The sequence below is a fragment of the Eumetopias jubatus genome, unplaced genomic scaffold (assembly GCF_037043125.1).
Source record: "Eumetopias jubatus isolate StellerSeaLion01/CBP00866 unplaced genomic scaffold, mEumJub1_p1.0 scaffold_8, whole genome shotgun sequence".
NCBI lineage: Eukaryota > Metazoa > Chordata > Mammalia > Carnivora > Otariidae > Eumetopias > Eumetopias jubatus.
In genome coordinates this window covers 135,136,548-135,154,920 of record NW_028274814.1, presented here as the reverse complement: position 1 = coordinate 135,154,920, position 18,373 = coordinate 135,136,548, and the positions used below count along the sequence as shown (strand labels likewise).

At 56.4% G+C, this 18,373-nt stretch overlaps 1 protein-coding gene across 3 annotated transcripts; it reads left to right on the top strand.

The window, feature by feature from the left end:
* The first annotated feature begins 6,182 nt into the window (after positions 1-6,182).
* Positions 6,183-18,004, top strand: POLR3H (RNA polymerase III subunit H). 3 transcript variants are annotated; one of them, XM_028115725.2, is made up of 7 exons: positions 6,183-6,244; positions 6,491-6,620; positions 9,176-9,272; positions 14,117-14,203; positions 14,629-14,692; positions 16,239-16,440; positions 17,414-18,004. In XM_028115725.2, the coding sequence occupies exons 2-7, from the start codon at positions 6,510-6,512 to the stop codon at positions 17,465-17,467; spliced, it is 615 nt and encodes a 204-aa protein (XP_027971526.1). In that variant the 5' UTR covers positions 6,183-6,244; positions 6,491-6,509; the 3' UTR covers positions 17,468-18,004. The 3 variants fall into 3 exon arrangements, with proteins under 3 accessions (XP_027971526.1, XP_027971529.1, XP_027971527.1); XM_028115728.2 differs by having other exon boundaries at positions 6,222-6,264; XM_028115726.2 differs by having other exon boundaries at positions 6,223-6,350.
* The last annotated feature ends 369 nt before the right edge of the window (positions 18,005-18,373 follow it).

The following is an 18,373-nucleotide window of genomic DNA, read 5'->3' as shown; positions in this document are numbered from 1 at the left end:
TTCCTGAACACCTTGAGGCTTCTTAACATTTAGGCTCACCTCCATCCGAATCTTCTGAGTGAGGCTGTCTCTGGCTGCCCTAGCTAGAGTGCTAGTCACTCACTGTCACAGTATTCATGTGACCTTTCTCCATAGCAATGCCTGGAATGATCTCCCCTCTCTGGAACACAAGCCCCCAGAGCAGGGCCTCATGCACAACGGCCCCCAACAAATACCTGTTGACTTTTTGCACTTTGCTTTTGGCTCAAGCCAGAACAGAGAGCAACATACCGGGAGGCTCTGTTTTTAGGTCCCTTCTAGAATCACTATTCCCAGTGGTACTTCAGCTGTGCTTTTGGCTTCCATGGAAGAACTTTTTTTTTTTTTAAGAGTTTATTTTTAAGGGATGCCTGGGTGGCTCAGTCTATTAAACGACTGCCTTCGGCTCAGGTCATGGTCCTGGAGTCCCGGGATCGAGTCTCCACATTGAGCTCCCTGCTCGGCGGGGAGTCTGCTTCTCCCTCTGACCCTCCCCCATCTCATGCTCTCTCTCTCTCTCTCTCTCTCTCTCTCAAATAAATAAATAAAATCTAAAAAAAAAAAGAGTTTATTTTTAAGTAATCTCTACACCTAACGTGGGGCTCGAATTCACAGCCCCAAGATCAAGAGTTGCATGCTCTTCTGATTGAGCCAGCCAGGTGCCCCATGGAAGGACATTCTAAAAAGTGCCCAAATGAGAATCGTTCCTGGGCCCGTCCAGACAGACCGTCAAGGGCCTGGTGCTGTTCCTCAAAGCTTCCATTCCTAAGAACCCGGAGGGAGGTCTCTGGGGCTCAGAATCAAGACAATCTGGACTTACTGTCACCTGGTTGGTTTCCATATTGTAACTGAAAATGTTTTCCTCCTGGCTGTGGATGCTGGAAAGCTCAGAGCCAAATCCCTCCACCATCAGCAAGCTTCCAGACCACGGCGGGGGCGGGGGCGGGGGCGGGGGGGGGGCGGGGCGAGGAGGAATCCCAGGGCCAATCTTTTCTTTCCTCCCTTCTTTCATTCAATCATCCAACAAATATTTGTCCTGAACTGATTGTGCACCTTTCTAGGTGGTGGGGAGTTGACAGTGACCAAAACAGACGAAATGCCTGTCTTCATGGAGCTTACAATCAGGAAGAGGGAGAGGGGCGAGGGGCAATAGAAGAACCTCATAAAGCAGGTCATGTGCTGTGGGAAACTGGTAAGTGGGGTAGGGAGTGGGGGCTGGTGGCTGGGTGGTTTGAGATTTAAAATGGGGGGCTCCGGGTGGAGGGTCAGGAAAAGCCTCACGGAGGTGTCACTAAAGCAAAGGTCTGCAGGAGGTGAGGACTGAAGACAGGAGGGTGGGGAGGGGAGACCGTTCTGGGGAGAGGCAGAGGCCCCAGTGGGGAGCGTGCCTGGGGTGTCAGAAACAGCCACAGGGCACAGCAGTGGGACATGCGGTCACGGGGGTGAGGGGCAGAGGACCCCGAGGGCTGTGAAGGACGTCCTAAGGCCTGGCTTTTATGAGACGGAGCATCGCAGGGTCTGGAGAGGGGGATTGAGAATTTCTGGTCGGCATTTTAACAGCGTCTCTCCGGCTTCTGTGTTGAGCAGAGATGGTGGGGCGTGAGCCAGGACAAGGAAACCAGGGTGGAGGCTAAAACAAAGGCCCAGGTGAGGAGTGTGGAGTGAGGAGTACAGGGTGAGGGTGGCTGGGCCCCAAGAGTTGCAGTGGGGGTGAGCAGGAGGGTTGGACTCTGTTTGCATCGGAGGTAGAAACAACAGTATTTGTTCACGTTGTGTAGGGGAGCGGGTGAGAGACAACGAAACATAATCCCCATGTTTGGGCCCGAGCGACCTAAGAATGGAGGAGTCATTTTCTAAGATGGGAAGACTGGGGCAGGGGCAGCTTGGCAGGAGAGACGTGACCAAGAGTTCCACTCTGGCCCAGACTAAACTCAAGTTGCTGAACAGGGACATGGAGCGGGCAGGGGGTGAATCTGGCACTCGGGGAGAGGGCTATGAGGGAGCCACGGGGGAGCCTCCGTGGCAAGGTGCTGGTTGGTCACCGCGCCGAGGCCCCATGACAGCACCAGGCATGCACGGAGGTGCGGAGATGGCGCGACGTGGGCCCGGGACCCGCCAGCATTTAGAGATGGGAGGAGGACCCGGGTGAGCGCCGTCCCCTGGAAGCCAAGCAGGGGTGTGTGAAGGACAAAGGAGGGCCCGTGGCTGCTGAGCACTGACAATTAGCACTGCGCTGGGCAACGTGGGGGCCACTGGTGAACTGAAGAAAGCGGTGTGGGCTGCGTGGCAGGGCCAGAACCGGACCACAACAGGTTGAAGAGAGGACAAGAAGAGATTTGGAGACCACAAGCTCCGACGCCACCTTCGAGCAGTTTTGCCAGTAAAGGGAGCAGAAAATGGGCCACTAGCTGGAGGGCCGAGAGAGGGGCGTTTTTAAGACGTAAAAACTCTTAATTGCTTTTTTAATTTAAATTTAAATTCTGCATAGGTAAGATATTCCCATGATCCTAATTATCCAAGATTCCAGAGGGCGTTTGGTAATCTCCCCCGCCTCCCCCACTCCCACACCCTCAGCCATTCTGTTCCTCGCCCTGTGGTCTCCCCATGTAATCAGATGCTTGTCAACAGAGTATTCTTTTTCCCCTTTGCCCACAAATGGTAACATCCCAGACACACTGAGCGGTGCCTTGTGTTTTTATACTTAACGTATCCTGAATATCATTCCATAGCAATACACAAAGAGCGTTCTAGTCTTTTTTTTGTGCCTTCATATTATTCCTTTCTATGAGGCACCATATATAGTTTTTATCCAGTCCTCCATGATGGACCATCATTTGAGATCAGTTCTATTATTATCTCTGCTTTACAGAGAGAGAGCCGAGGCACTGAGAGGTTCTCGGGCTTTAGCGTGCTGTGGCGTGGGAACGCCATGCCCTTAACCCCTCCCTGGACTCTCCCCCTCCTCCCGGGTTAGCTTCCAACCCTGTTTCTCCCTCACTCCTCAAGTTAACAATTATTTTGTTATCCTTTTGTTCATTCAAATAACACATATTTACAAGCCCTGACCATGTGCCAGACACAGGGCTAGGCCCAGAGGATGTAGAGGGACATGGCAGAGAAGTCCACTGCCATCGAGGAGCTTACACACTGCCTTTGTGTGTTTTTGTAAGCCACCTCAAATCTTCCATGGAACAACGCAGAGAATAAACAAAGAAGCCCAGTCCCTGTTTTTCCTAATGAGGAAACCAAACGTGCCAACAAATCACTGTTGCAGTCGTGTGAGCTGAATACCATAAAAGAAGCCTGGGAACCCAAAACAGTAACGCTGCGATGCTGGCCCCATCCCCTCAGCCTGGCCCTCCTCCAGTTTCCCCTCTCAGTGAAAGGCCCCCTACCCAGCCAGGGCCCACAGCCCTCCTGCCTTTGGCTCCTCCCACTTCTGTCCCTAGGTCATCCGCTCTGTCGCTGAGACCACCCCCTGGAGACCCCTGGACTCTGCCCAGCCTCACGCTCCATGGCTACCAGCCTTGCGCAGGCCTTCTCTTACAGGAGCCACCCAATAACTTCTTCCCTGGTCTTCACGTTTCCGGCCCAGCCCCTTCCCACCCACTGGCCAGGCCACTGGTACGTCACGTGTCATTCCCCTGTTCTTACCATCTAAGGCTTCCTTTTGCCGTCCTTGGGCTAATAATGTCCTGGTACAGCCCAGTGGTTAGGATCATGGGCTCTGGAGCCTGAATCCCAGCTCTGCCACTCATTAGCTGTGTGAACTTGAGCGACCTACTTAACCTCTTTCTGCCTTAGATGAGGCAAAATGAGATAATGAGATAAATGAGAATGAGATAAATCAGGTAATGATAATTATAGACCCTACTATATAGCTGTTGTGAGGATTAAATTATAATGATAAGGCCCTTGTGATCTGGACCCTGCTGAGGTCTCCAGTCTCACGGTTCTTATCTCCCTATAAATCAGCTGAAATACTTTTAATTTCCCGAGAGCATCAAATTCTCTCTCTCTCTCCTTCTTCCCTGCAACCCCTCTGAGCTGAAGCTGGGCCCAGGGCCCAGTTCTTCCCCACTGGATCTCCAAAGCTGGGCACACAGTATGTTGAGTGAATGAATGAATGGGGTAGGCATTGTGTTTGGGTTCTGATGGATGAGTAGGAGTTTTCCAGGTGAACAAGTGTTTGAGGAAGGACTAAAAGAACTTGCTCCATCCCAGTGCTTGGAAACAGAAGGAAGGTAAGACTGGAGAGAAAGGCTGCATTCGGTCCAGACCTTTCCATGTAGGCAGAGGATATTCATGAAGGGAAGGTTTTCGTGACAGTGTGAGAGTCACTTAAGGAGAGACTGAGGCCAGAAGCCAGGGGTGTGGCTAAGCTCCAGCAGAGCAATGGAAGGGCCTGAACCAGGGCAGTAGCAGTGGGAATGGAATGAAGACGGAGGTTTGAGAGACCGAGGAAAAGACTCACCTCCTCAATACTTTTCCTGAATGCCCCCTAGAAATGATATTAGGGGATCATGGGACTAAAGAGCTGAAGTAGCATTTCCCCCTATCTTCAAGTAGCTCAAATCCTAGGAAAGGCAGACAGACCTAAAAATAAAAATATGGATGCAGAGAAGGCCAAATTAAGTATCGCTGCACCAGCCTCACACAGATATCGCCACACGTGTAAAATCTGCAAAGTGAAGCACCATGCATTTCTGAGTGCCTCTCATCCACCCCAAGGCTTCTTTTAAGTTCTCAAATTTTTCTTTGTTTAAACACAAGCCAGTATATTTCCACAGCCCACCAACTTTTAGAGGCAGTGTAGAGGTTTAGATGGGCCCGCTTCTACCACTTAGCAGCCCGTGATCTCGGACAAGCTACTGAATTGTCTTACCAAGCCCGTGTTACCCGTCATATGAAGATGAGTGGGAATGGCAGGGGTGGCAGGGGAAAGAACACAATGGGGCTGGAGGTGTGGGTAGAGGCAAGATCCTTTTTTTAAAGATTTTATTTATTTATTTGACAGAGAGAGACACAGCGAGAGAGGGAACACAAGCAGGGGGAGTGGGAGAGGGAGACGCAGGCTTCCCGCGGAGCAGGGAGCCCGATGCGGGGCTCGATCCCAGGACCCTGGGACCATGACCTGAGCTGAAGGCAGACGCTGAACGCCTGAGCCACCCAGGCGCGCCCCCCCCACCCCCCGCCTTTTTTTAAAGAGTTTATTTTAGAGGCAAGACCCTGCAGGGCCTTGTGAGCTACCATAAAGGTTTTGGACTTATTTAATTTTAAGATATTTATTATTTGAGAGAGAGAGAGAGCGCGCGCACTAGCAGGACCGGAGGGAGGGTGAGGAGAGGGACAAGCGGACTCCCCGATGAGCAATACAGGGCTCTATCCCAGGACCCTGAGATCATGACCTGAGCTGAAGTCAGTTGCTTGAGTGACTGAGCCACCCAGGCGCCCCAATTTATTTATTTTAAGTAATCTCTACACCCAAGGTGTAGGCTTGAACTCACAATCTAGAGATCGAGTCGCAGGCTCCACTGACTGAGCCAGCCAGGCGCCTCAAAGTTTCGGACTTTATTATTAGTTTAGTGGGAAGCTACTGAGGTTGTTTTTGGGTCCCAACTTATTATCACTTTTCAATTGCGATGTAATCTGCCTACAATTAAATGCAGAGATCTTAACTATAGAGTTCAATGCGGGTTTTAAAAAGATTTTGTTTTTAAGTAACCTCTGTACCCAGCGTGGGGCTTGAACTCACAACCCTGTTATCAAGGGTCGCATGCCCTACCCACTGAGCCAGCCAGGCACCCCTGACAATTGCATCCATCTGTGTAACCCACCCCCTAGAAGATACGAAACATTTCTATCAGGTCCCGCCTGCCCCTTTCCAGTTAATTCTCCCGCCTCCAGGGTACTGAGGGGTCTAAGCATCCTGTCCCGGCTTTTGAGAGGACCCCTCCGGCTGCGGCGCAGAGCACAACCTGAGACCCGGAAGAAGAGAGTACAGCCCTAGCCAAGCCGGTGAAGTCTGGAATGCACCGAGGTCGCCTAGCAACCAGAAAGCGCGGTCGGAGGGTGGACGGCTCCGCCCTGGCAGAAGGGGAGGCCCCGCCCCGCCCCCGCGCCGCCCCCGCGCCGCGTCGGGGGGCGGGCAAAGGCTTCTTATTGGTCTGTTCCCCGGAAGTGAGATTCGGAGTCTCGTCCCAAGTCGGCTGCGCGTGGGAGCGCGGTGCGTGGCCGCGGCGCGTGGTTCGTGGCGGGGCAGCGCGGGGTCGTGCGACGGGTGCTCGTACCTCTTCCACGGGAGCGAGGGCCCCCCCCCCGCTAATCCTCAGGTTCCTCACTTTGCAGCGGCTGAGCACGCCCCGGCGCCCTACCTCGCAGCCCCACTGCCGGCTTGGGGGTGGGGGCGTGGGAAGGGCTTGGGGAATGCCCACCGCCCCAGACGGTGCGTGACTGACCCTCCCATTCCCAGGGCCTCAGCGCAGGCCGGGATGTTTGTCCTGGTGGAGATGGTGGACACCGTGCGGATTCCCCCGTGGCAGTTTGAGAGGAAGCTCAACGACTCCATTGCCGAGGAGCTGAACAAAAAGTTGGCCAACAAGGTACTGGGCCCACGGGGTCGCTGGCAGGCCCTGGCACCGGCGGGCGCAGCACTACCCACCTGCCCGCTGCAGGCCTGGCCTTGGTCATGCCAGACCTTGGCCTTGGTCAAGTAGCTTGACGTCTCAGAACTCGGTTTCTTCACCTGTACAGGGGATGGGGGTAATCCCTCTGCACGAAGGATGTCAGAGGGAATCAAAAAAGAAACTGGGTTTGAAAAAGGCTCTTGTAACTGGGAAATGCTAGATTCTGCACTGCCAGATTACTTTGCAGTCTTGGGCAGATCACTTACCCCTCTGGGCCTCAGTTTCCATTTGTAAAATGGAAATAATAATGGTTGTCCAACCGCGCACTGTTTTTGTGAAGATGGACAGAGTGGTTTAGAGTTCACCGTCAGGAGGTCTATCCATTCATTCCTGCAAAAAAGTATTTGTGCACCTTTTATATGCCAGCCCTACATGACTTAGTGACAGCTAGTCTGGGGCTTCCTGCTGCCTTTTCTGTAGTAACCCTTCCTCAGTTACAATGTGTCCTATCACTCTTTCCTTCTTAGATGATTGTGGTTTTTTTTCCGGCTCCATGATGGCAGGCACCTTTGTCTTCCCCACACGGTGCCCTCATATTTAGCCAGAGCCTGGCACATAGCAGATGTTCCATAATTGTCTGTTGATTGAATGAAGCAGACAAGGTTCTACCCTGTAGTGTGGTGGGGAGAGCAGATATGAATGAGAGGGACCCACAGTTGAGTATGTGATGACAAGTTGAGGTAAGTGCTGTGAAGGACAGGCATTCACAAGTCTGGAATGGAGGAGAACTCTGCCTACGGTGAGGGAGAACGCAGCTTTGTTAGGGATGTGGCATTTGAGCTTGAGCTGAGAGATGATGCTGAAGAGGAACTAACTAGGGGATTCTTTTTTTTTTTTAAGATTTTCTTTCTTTATTTGACAGAGAGAGAGAGACAGCGAGAGAGAGAACTCAAGCAGGGGGAGTGGGAGAGGGAGAAGCAGGCTTCCCGCGGAGCAGGGAGCCCGATGCGGGACTTGATTCCAGGATCCTGGGATCATGACCTGAGCCGAAGGCAGAAGCTTAATGACTGAGCCACCCAGGCGCCCCGAGGGGATTCATTTTTGAGGGTGGGAGAGGGCTGTGCAGAGAGAAGAGCTGGGCAGGCAAAGGAAACAGCATGCGCAAAGGCCCTGTGGCAGGAGGGAATGTTTCACCCATCATAACATGGAGGAGGCTGGTGTGGCCTGGCCAGAGGAAGAGAGGGGAGGGCAGACTGGAAAGGTGGCAGGAGTCAAGCCGCACAGGGCCTGCAGGATGTCATGGCGGTATTGGTCTTCATCTGTAGACTAGCAGGAAGTGATAGGCTGAGAAGGAGCCAGCAAGAGGAAGGTTGGGCTGGCTTTAGACAGGAGGCCAGTCCCTTCCATAGAGGCTGAGGTCATAGAAGGGAGGTGTATGGATCTAGGGAGTTGTTGGTGGAGAGAACTCATGAAGTCCTTAGTGGATGGCTTCCGGTTACTTTGTGAGGTAGAAGGTCAAGGGGTCTGTGGAGGGACGAAGTGTGAGCATTTTGGAGAGAGAAGGTGTGAAAAGTCCAAGAAGGGCATGTAGTCCCTTTGGGTCCTTCAGTGACCTGTTGAGATGAGTCTTCTGTATTTGAGTCATTTGCGAGGAGGCTGCACAGAAGAGGTCCGTGGTCCCGCCAAGGGCACAGATCTTATGCTGCCGAAGCCAGCCAGACTCTGTGCTTCATTGTGGTGAGGTCTGGCCCGGACCCTAAGTTCTCTGAGCTTCTTGCTAATCGTTGAACAGTCCTGCAGGGCTGTAACTGGGAGGTGATGACACTGGTGGCAGATAGGGTGACACCAGCGGGCCGGTGGTTTGGAGCGCTGTAGGGTGCGGAGGGGGCATAGGATGCTGTCTGCCTAGTCTCGGGGCCTTGGCCCTGGGTCACTCTGCCAGCCTCAGTCCCTGCAGCCACGGCTGTGTCTCCTGCTTTGTGAGGGGCATGGGGGATTAGCCGGGCCTCTGACACCAAGCCCTGAGCTCTAGCATGGACCTGAGACTTTGGGAAGTGCAGGTTTAAACCAGGTTTCCCTGGTTGTCAGGGATCCTGACTAATAATAGTGATCCGTGGTTGACTATTACTACTTCTAGCGTGTAAGCCAGACTCTGGCATGGGGCTTCACATCCATTCCCTCTGTTTAACAAACCTGCAGCCTGGGAGGTCCATTTTTGCAAATGGGGGAAACTGAGGCTCAGAGAAGTGACCTTGGAGGTCACACAGTGAGTGTTGGAACTGGCAGTGTAACCGGGATCTGCCTTGTCACAAAGGCCCCACTCTTTCCAGAGCTCTGCATCCTTCAGAGGCCCCTGACCCATGGTTACCTCAGACGGTGCCCCAACTCATTTCTGGCTGTAAAACGGGGTAATCATTACCTGCCGTGGGTGGTGAGGGTCTCAGGAGAGCATGCTGGGGAGCTGGGCCTCAGTGTCACGGTGTGTGTGTGTGTGTGTGTGTGTGTGTGTGTGTGTGTGTGGATGCACACAGGTCGTGTACAACGTGGGGCTCTGCATCTGTCTGTTTGACATCACCAAGCTGGAGGACGCCTACGTGTTCCCAGGGGACGGCGCGTCGCACACCAAAGGTGGGTGCCCTTTCCTCTTTTTTTTTTTTTTTTAAGATTTTTTATTTATTCGAGAGTGTGCATGAGCAAAAGCACGGGGGGGAGGGGCAAAGGGAGAGGGAGAAACAGACTCCCTGCTGAGCAGGGAGCCTGATGTGGGGCTCGATCCCAGGACCCCCAGGTCATGACCTGAGCCGAAAGCAGACGCTTAACTGACTGAGCCACCCAGGCAGCCTGCCCTTTCCTCTTTGGCATTGGGTTTCTTGGGGTTTGGTTTTTGGTTGTGGGAATCCTGGTCTAGGGATTGGGAGACCTGAGGCCTAGTCCTGACTCTGCCAGGAATTGACTGGGTGACAGTGGGCAGAATCTTCCCCTGTCTAGGCCTTGGTTTCTTCACCTATAAGAAATGGTGGACGAGATGATTTTTTTTTTTAAGGATTTCACTTATTCATTTATTTGAGAGAGAGAGCACGAGAGAGTGTGCACGCACCAGTGGGGGGAGAGGGAAAGGGGGAGAACCCCAAGCTGATTCCTTGCCGAATGTGGAATCCAACGCAGGGCTCGATCTCATGACCCTGAGGTCAAGACCTGAGCTAAGACTCTGTCGCTACGTGACTGAGCCAGGTGCCCCAGACAAGGTGATTCTGGAGGCCTCTCTTGCTCTGAGATCGTGGCTCCGTGTCTGTGCCCCCTTTGGTCTCATTTATTACTGAGCCCTACTCTGCCTGGCCATCAGGCTGCTCAGTCTGATTGGAGGGGTGGCCAGACAGGTGAGGGCACTTGGAACGGTCATTGCTGGATTAAAAGTGGAGAGCAGGGGTGTCTGGCTGGTTCCGTTGGTAGAGTGCGTGACTCTTGATCTCGGGTTGTGAGTTCAAGACCATGTTGGGTGTAGGGATTACTTAAAGTCTTTAAAAAAATAAATAAAAATAAAAGTGTGGAGAGCCAAGGGGAGTGCATCTGTCTCTTAGGGAGGAGGCTGGTTGAGGGTGGGGGACTTTGAGGGGCCCTAGAACTTAATGGTTAAGTGTAGTCTCTGGGATTCAAATCCCACTTGGCCGCTTATTTGCTCTGTGTCCTGTGTAGAATATGTAATCTCTCCATGCCTCTGTTTCCTTGCCTATAAAATGTAGTTAACAGTAGATTTTATATTACAGGACTGTTGTGAGAATACTAAATTAATACATGCAAAGGTCCTAGGATGGGTCCTTCGCACATCAGGAGGGCTCAGTGGCTCCTTGATTTGAACTGTTTCTCCTGATTTCTGTGGATCCGCTAAATGGGTTCTTCTGGGCTGGCCTGTCCAGGGCTGGGTGGGGTAGGATGGCCTCATGTGTCTGGTGGTTGGCAGACTGGCTGCTGGGGAGGAGGGGGGACAGCTCATCTCTGCTGCATGTGGTCTCTTCTTCCTGTAGGAAGAGCCCATTGGCCAGAGCAGGTCACATGGCTGAGGCTGGCCAAGGGATGGGAAAATAGACTCCACCTCTCGGTGGGAGGAGCTGCAGTCCCGTAGCAAAGGGGTGTGCACCCTGGGAAGGAAGGCAAGGTTGGTTAGCAGTCCTGGACGAGTAGAGCGATGGTCACCTTGGCTAGGGTTCTCAGGGAGGGCGTGGGGCGTTCTCTGTCCTCCCTGGACCCAGCCGAAGCAGCAGAGGGCAAGGGAGGGGCTGCTGACGTGGTTCGGGGCGAATTAGCGGGTAGGCCTGCAGCTTGCCACGCGCTAGGCACTCCGAGCTGCTGAATCACAATCTCTGGAGATGAGCCCGCAGACTGTGTTTAACAAGGAGCCAGGTGCTTCTCACACAAGGCCAAGTGTGAGGAGCCCTGCCCTAGCCCATCCTGGTCAGCCTCTGGACACAGAGATGTCGAGCATTCCAGAACGTGCCATGAGGCTGCCTCGTGTCTGTGTCCAGGAGTCCAGAGACTTAATTAGATTCACAGAGATGTTACCGTGCTCTGTGGACAGCCCTAGGAGCACTTAGCAGAGAAATTAGACGGAGACGTGAAAACAAGACCACAGGGCCTCTGTTTACGGAGAAGGATGCCCTTGAGCTGAGCCCAGTCTCTGCCTTTAGACTTGCCCTGGACAAGTGGTGAGAGGCACCAGAACTTCAAGGAAGACTGGGAGGAAGAAGTTAAACTTGAGGAAATTCTGTTCTTTCATTTGGTTGTTTCTGCCACTTGGTGTAAGATTTCCACTGTTGGTTTTCATTGTCCCCCCACCCCCAGTTCACCCTGGGCCCCCTGGTTCCTTGGGAATGAGGTGTGAGGATTAGGGCCCTGGGTGAAGCATGTCACATGGACCCAGATTTGAATTCTGGCTCTGCTCCCTGCCCTGCACCGGATGCGGACCTTGAGCAGGTAACGCCGCCTGTCTTGGCCTCGGGTTCCTCATCTGTAAAATGGGGTCAGCACTTGGAGCTGTGAAGCTCGCTGTGGTCTGCGGAGCGCCGTGCATGGTGGTGCTCTGTTGTGGGGATCAATGCCGTGCTTTAAGGCTGATCCTCCACCCCGGGCCCCGTTCCTGCCGCCCCCCCAGCCCACTGCCTCACCCAGGGCTGTGGCCAGGGTGTGTGGAGGGAGGCCTCAGCCCCATGCCTCCCCCTTTGTTTTGAGGGCTCTTCATTTGCTTATTGCCTTGTACTTCCTTCTCCCCGGGCCAGGTCGCTTCACCTCTCTCGGACGGTAAGTGTTCACAAGACGTCAGCCTCTGTGACTTGTGACACTGCGCCCGGGTGTCCAGCCTCAGCTCTTGTCACTTAGGGTACTTGGACATGGCACCATGGCCATGTTCCCCTTGCCCCACAAGCTGACTGGCCCCGGGGGAGCCCCTCTTGACCTGCTCGGAGCTCCAGAGTGGACTGTCCTCATGCCCACCGTTTGCTTCATTCTGGTTCTTTTTTTTTTTTTTGGTTTTAAGTTGTGATAAAATATATATAACATAAGATTTACCATGTTAATCATTTTTAGTGCCGAGTTCAATGGCTTCCAGTACAGTCATTGCTGCGTGACCATCACCAACCTTGTCATCTTGCCAAACTGAAACTCTGCCCCTCTTAAGCCTCCACTCCCCATTCCCAGCAGCTCCAGGCCCTGGAAACCACCGTTGTACTTTCTGTCTCTATGAATTTGACTACTTGAGGTACTTCGTGTAGTGGAATCATCTAGTGTCTGTCCTTTGCAGAAACTCACTACATCCCGAGGCAGCCCCGCTGCTCCTGGGATTTGGCCCGAGCCTGCCCCTGAGAGCGGGTCTTCCTCTTACTGATCCTGCAGTGCCATCCTTATTGACTTTCCCGGCTCCCATCTGTCCACTACACACCCCGGAACTTGAGGTCGGGCTCTTGGAAGGTGGCTCCAAATACGGCCCTGGCCTGGCTGGCCCTCCTGCTGGTCTGTGGCCTCCTTTTTGTTTTTAATGGAGATCTCATTTACATGCCATAAAATTCACCCATTTAAAGCTTACATTCGGTAGCTTTTAGGATATTCAGAGTTGTGCAACTGTCACCACAATCTCATTCCAGAACATTTTCCCCCACCTCCGAAAAGTAACCCCGTACCTACCAGCAGTTGCTCCTCATGCTCCCCTCCCCCAGCCCCTGGCAAACGCGGATCTACTTTCCATCTCTGGGTTCGCCTATGCGGGACATCTCATACAACGGAGTCACACGGTATGTGGTCCTCCGGAGCTGGCTTATTTCACATGACGTGATGTCCTCGAGCTCCATCCGTGGTGTGGCAGGTGTCTACTTCCTCCCTTTTTAAGACTGAGTAATATTCCGTTGTGTGGATAGACCGCATTACGTTCGCCCCCTCTCCCCTCGTGCTTCCTGCCTGGTGGGGCCGCGGAGAGGCCGCCTGGCAGGGAGCTGGGGGCCCCGTTGGCCCTAGGGCGGCGGCGGCAGAGCGGGGAGCTGAGGGTGCTACGGGCAGGAGCCTGTGTGGGGGTGAAAGCTGTCTGGGAAGGTAGATTCCACCCTGTGGCCGTGTTTGGTGGCCCAGAAAGGCTTGGAGTCCTCCCCTGGCAAAGCAGGACAGAAGAGCTGAGTGGCTGTGAGCAGGTCACGCGGCCCCTCTGCGCCGCTTCCCATCCTCACGGCGGGGAAGCGCGACAGCCGACACGGGTGGGTGGCGATGGGCACCGTGTGACCGGCAGGACGTAGCCTCACGGTTATTCTCTAGCTCTGGCGGGGGTCAGGCCAGTGCTGGTCACCCCTTTGGGGCTATTGGGCAGGAGTGACGAGGTAATGGCTTCTGCCAGGTCCTGGGGGTCTGCCGCGTTGGGGACCACCTAGGGCAGGGCCTGCGAGCCCACAGAGGCATTTTTGTTGGCTTCTTGCCTCTGCCTCCCCATGGCCCCGTCCATTTCAGGGCATTTTTAACGTCCTGTTCCAGGTCAGAGCTGTGCCCGGGGCAAACTTTCCCATCAGAGGGAGACGGAAGACTTGTTTCTGAACCTGGCTCCCTTTGCCGGTTACTTCTGCCCCTTCTAGAATTTAAGGGAGTGAGTCTGGAGGAAGGGTGAATTGACTTTGGAGTCATCCATGGCCCAGAATCTGGGTTCAGGAGTGACTTGTCGGGTGGGCTTGGGGGCCAGCCCTCCGTTCAGGGCCACTGCTGTTGGCCTGTTACGGGGGCTGCGCTGTGGCCTTGCAGGGGACGGGGTGTGGGTTCCTGCAGCTCCACTGGTGGGTCTGGACCCACAGAGGGACTGGGTATGAAGGGCCCAGCGGACTCTGGGGTAGCCACAGGGCCTCCAGGTCAGCGGGCTGGCGAGTATGGTCAACACTGGGAAGCCGGGGCCGCTGCAGAGCAGCCATCCCTCACGTGCCTGCTCGTCACTGACATTCTTCCTTCACTTCCAGTCCATTTTCGCTATGTGGTGTTCCATCCCTTCCTGGACGAGATTCTGATTGGCAAGATCAAAGGTTGCAGCCCGGAGGGAGTGCACGGTAACGGTGGCCCCGATCCTCAGACGAAGCCTGGGAGCCCGTTGGGGCAAGTGGCCAGGCCAGCAGGCCTCCCTTCAGCTTCTGGGCTGGGCCACAGGTCGGGGCGGGGGTGTCAGGTAAGCTGGGGGCGGGGGGAGGGCAGTACGCAGCCCCCTCGTGCTCACGCAGCAGTGAAGGCCTTGGCCAGCTGTGGGGCTTCACCGTGAGGCCTTCCCTCAGGACCGCCGCCTGGACACAGCAGCTGCCAGAGGGGGCTCGGGGTCCCAGGCACCCTCTGGTCCTGGTTTTGCGTGATGTCCACTGCAGGTTTTGGTGGCTGAGTGGACTAGGCGGGGGCGTGGGGCTCCGAGGTGGGGGTGGGGGGCTCAGAGTTCCGTGGCAACAACTGCCCTTGTCCCATGCCGTCACTTTCTCGTGTGTTCCAGTCTCTCTAGGGTTCTTCGAGGACATTCTCATCCCCCCTGAGTCGCTGCAGCAGCCAGCCAAGTTGTATCCTCCCAAGGTTAAAGTGGGTCACAGGGGAGCTCAGGTCTTTCCAAAGGACCGTCCCCACTCCTTGGGGTGACCCTGGGGCCTGGATCTGACGCTGCTGACTTTGTGTCCACCCCCCCCCGCCCCGGCCTGCACTCGTGCTCCAGAAGCGCTGTCCTGCCCTTGCTCCCATGTTACCCGTGGTGTCCCCACGCGCCTGCCCCCGTCTGTGCTCTAGTGCTCTGTAGGTGGGGTGCTGTTCCCTTGGCTTAGGTTGTCCTCTCAGGGATCATCTCGGAGATCCCGTCCCTGGAGAGGTCTGTTCTGACTCGCTCGCCTCCCCGCTTCCCTCGTATGCGAACCGTACCGTTGGCTGACGTTTGAGGGCTTGACTGTGCCTGGTCCTGCGCTGGGTTGAGTTTCCCTCTGCTGGCTTCCCCCATTGCGCTGCCCGAGCCCTTGCCTGGTCGCCCTAGGGTTGTCTGTTTCTGGGGGTCCTCACTGAGACTGCTCCCTGGAAGGGACCCCATCTTGTCAGGACTGTGTCCCCAGGGCCCAGCAGGGGACCAGGCTCCAAGGCGGGGGGGGGGGGTGGGGGGTGGGGGGGTGGGGGGGGTGGGGGGGTGGGGCGGGGGAGGGAGGGTGTTAAGGCCGGACCCTGCGCGGGACCGCCACTAGAGGGCGCTGTGGCTCCTCAGTGTGGTCTGAGGGAGGGGTTGGGGCTTTGGCGGGAGTCCCAGGGTGCTGCCCTCACTGGTTCATCGGCGCACGCCGGCTCGGCCTGTGCGGGCCAGGGCCAGGGCCAGGGTCTGTGGGGCACGCCAGGGCTTGTCAGGAAACCTGGCCCTGCCCGGCTGGGGCTCTCGCTGGCTGTGGGCCCTCAGGCAGGTGGCCTTCCGGCAGCCGTGTCTGTCCTGAGCACCGGGAAAGTCCTTGCGCTTCATGTTGGTCATTTTCACAGGGTGTGATGGAAAGGGGTGTGGAGTCGGACAGCAGAGAACATAGCACAGCTTCAGCTAGCACCCCAGGGCCGACTGTGCGGGTCCCACGGAAAGCACTTTCTGGGTGTGCTGCGTTATTACCTCCTCACCACAGCCCTGCGCGGGCAGGCCTTGCCACAACCCGTTTTACACATGGGGACCCGAGGCTCAGAGGTTGCGCCTGGCCCGGGTCACAGCCGGTGGAGCGGAGGTCTGAACGTGGCGGCTGGCCTGGGAGGCCCCGGGCAGCAAGAGGCCTTCGTCACTCCTGCCTCAAGAGGTGGGGCTCGCTCTGCTCTTGAGCCTTCTTCCTGCTCTGGGGCCCTGAGGATGTGTGTGCCCGCCTGGCTGTGGTGCCGGGTGGGGGGGGCCTGTGTTCCCCAGCCCCCAGCGTTCCTGCTCTTGCCCGTGGGGTCCAGACCTTGCCCAGCCTTGCCTCATGCACGTGGTGTGGGCCTGTCTCTGCTTGACACCCCCAGCCAAGGGGCTCTCATCCTTGGATGGGGTTTGCCTGGGGGAGGAACCCCCCCCACCCGCGGGCTGCCCCCTCCCTGGTTGTTGCCTTGACTCCGCACCCCACCCAGCGACGAGGCAGAGCAGGTGTGGGTGTGGGAGTACGAGACAGAGGAAGGAGCGCACGACTTGTACATGGACACCGGCGAGGAGATCCGCTTCCGGGTGGTGGACGAGAGCTTTGTGGACACGTCCCCCACGGGGCCCAGCTCGGCCGAGGCCACGTCTTCCAGTGAGGAGCTGCCAAAGAAGGAGGCTCCGTACACGCTTATGGTGAGATGCGCACGGGCACCGGCGTGGTGGGAGAACCCAGGCACGGGAGCGGCTTCCTAGGGTGTTGACTTGGGGTTCCCCGCCTGGGGCCCCTCTCCCCGCAGGTCAGGGCGCCAGTCCCTGATGAGTTCTTAGGTGGTCACTTCTCCCTGGGGAGCGTGTTTCAGAAGCCAGGGCATAACACTGGGAGCGTCAGACTCCTGGCGGCAAGAGGGACTGAGCCCACGCTGGGTGACAAGGCTGCTGATACGCAGGCTGAGGGAGAAAGCAAGTGGGGAAGGGGCTTGGGAGCAGGTCAAGCACAAGAGTGGGGGCTTCGGGGAGGGGTGGCCCTCCGTCGGGGCCGCTCCCACACCCGACCAGGTGTGCACATGGGGTGGCAGGGGAGCTGTGACCAGACCTGGGTCTTCTACCCTCATGAAGTGACTGTGATGCAGGACAGAGTAGGACACGTTTCTGGGGCCTGCTAGGATTTCCTGGTAGGATTGCGCTGCAGGTGGTTTGCTTGGGGGGCTGCTTGTGCTTTGTCAAAAATCTGGGTGGCCAAGGGCATCCCCTCTGCATGTTTTTGGAGGCTGGGGTGCAGGGTCACTAGGCCTTCCTGGCAGGACTGAGAGCGTGCCCAGGCCTGGCCTGCCGCTGGCCATGTCTGGACGGGCCTGGCGGCGAGGAAGGGAACCTGACCCAGCTGAGGCCTTGGGGCCAGAGGCATGCCCTTTAGAGAACCAGCACTTTCCTTAGAGGCCTCAGGTGAGGTTGGGGCAGGAAAGGGGAGCTGGGCTGTGTTTCCGGGTGCCAGCCGGGAGCGCTGGGGCGGCCTCTGGATTTCCCCCATCCTCCTCTTGGCTGGTGTGTGCTTGCTCCACTATTCCCTTTGTGCGGGGCACCCAGAAGGGTGGGCCCCTCTGCCTCCCGAGGTGGCTCAAGCCCTGAAGGTAGATGAAATGGTCTTGTTTTCTCTCTCCCCGCGCAGGGATCCATCAGTGAGCCAGGCCTGGGCCTTCTCTCCTGGTGGACCAGCAGCTAGCCCTGGGGCTCGACGGCGGACCTCGGCCAGCCCTGGGGAAGCGGTGCAGCCGGCCGTGAGGACCACAGCCACTTCCGCAGACGCCGAGGAGCAGAGTGTGTGCCCCGCCGGACTGGAGCTATCCCCGGAGTCCGCTCTCCCTCTGGACCTCTGCCTCTCGGCGACGGCACAGACTTTTAATAAAAGACGGCATCAGTCAGGGAGGAGCCACCCTGTCTCCGTGATCTAAGGTCACTGAGCTGCCACAGCTGAGACCACCGGTCCTTCTCCCCGGGTCACTTCTGCAGGTGACCTGCCCCCGTGGCAGGACTTGGGGGGTTGAGGGCCTCAGGCTGGACTCTGGGCTAAGCTCGGTGGCTCCCTAAAGTAACTGAGCGAGAGGCTGACCTGGGGTAGCTGCTAGTTGTCAGGTCTTGACCTTTCAGGGACAGCCGCCTTTTTCCCCACCAGTGTTTGGAAGGCGGGGGCCTGGACTCAGGCAAGCCAGCGCCGCCAGGAAAGTGGAGGCCGTGGGCTCAGGTGGCCCGAGGGCCAGGCTGGTGACCAGCTGTGTTACCCGCCCCCCCCCCCCCCCCGGCAGGACCACAGTTACTTTCAGACCTCGGCCATGCCAGGAACACTGCGTGGGCCTGCTGTCGGCACCAAATCCCAGACGAGGGCAAACGGCACCTTGTTTATTCAGCACAGGGGCTCTGCCAGGTTCCTCCTGCCTCTTCACTCACTTCCACAGGACCCGCAGGCTTGTTTTATGGCACCCACGGGACACCGAGTTTCTGTCAGGCAAGTCTCGTGCTGAGGAAGGGCCCTCCCTGGAGCCCACCTCCTGCTCTGGCCGCCTCTGTTCACACGGGCACCAGGGCACCGGGGCGTGGGTCCTGCCTGGGGACGGCGCTCCAGGGGAAGCAG

Coding starts and splice junctions, on each gene's coding strand:
- POLR3H (XM_028115725.2), top strand. CDS start 6,510: ATGTTTGTCCTGGTGGAGATGGTGGACACCGTGCGGATTCCCCCGTGG. Junction 9,273..14,116: donor CGGCGCGTCGCACACCAAAG/GTGGGTGCCCTT, acceptor CTTCACTTCCAG/TCCATTTTCGCTATGTGGTG. Junction 14,693..16,238: donor CTGCAGCAGCCAGCCAAGTT/GTATCCTCCCAA, acceptor CACCCCACCCAG/CGACGAGGCAGAGCAGGTGT.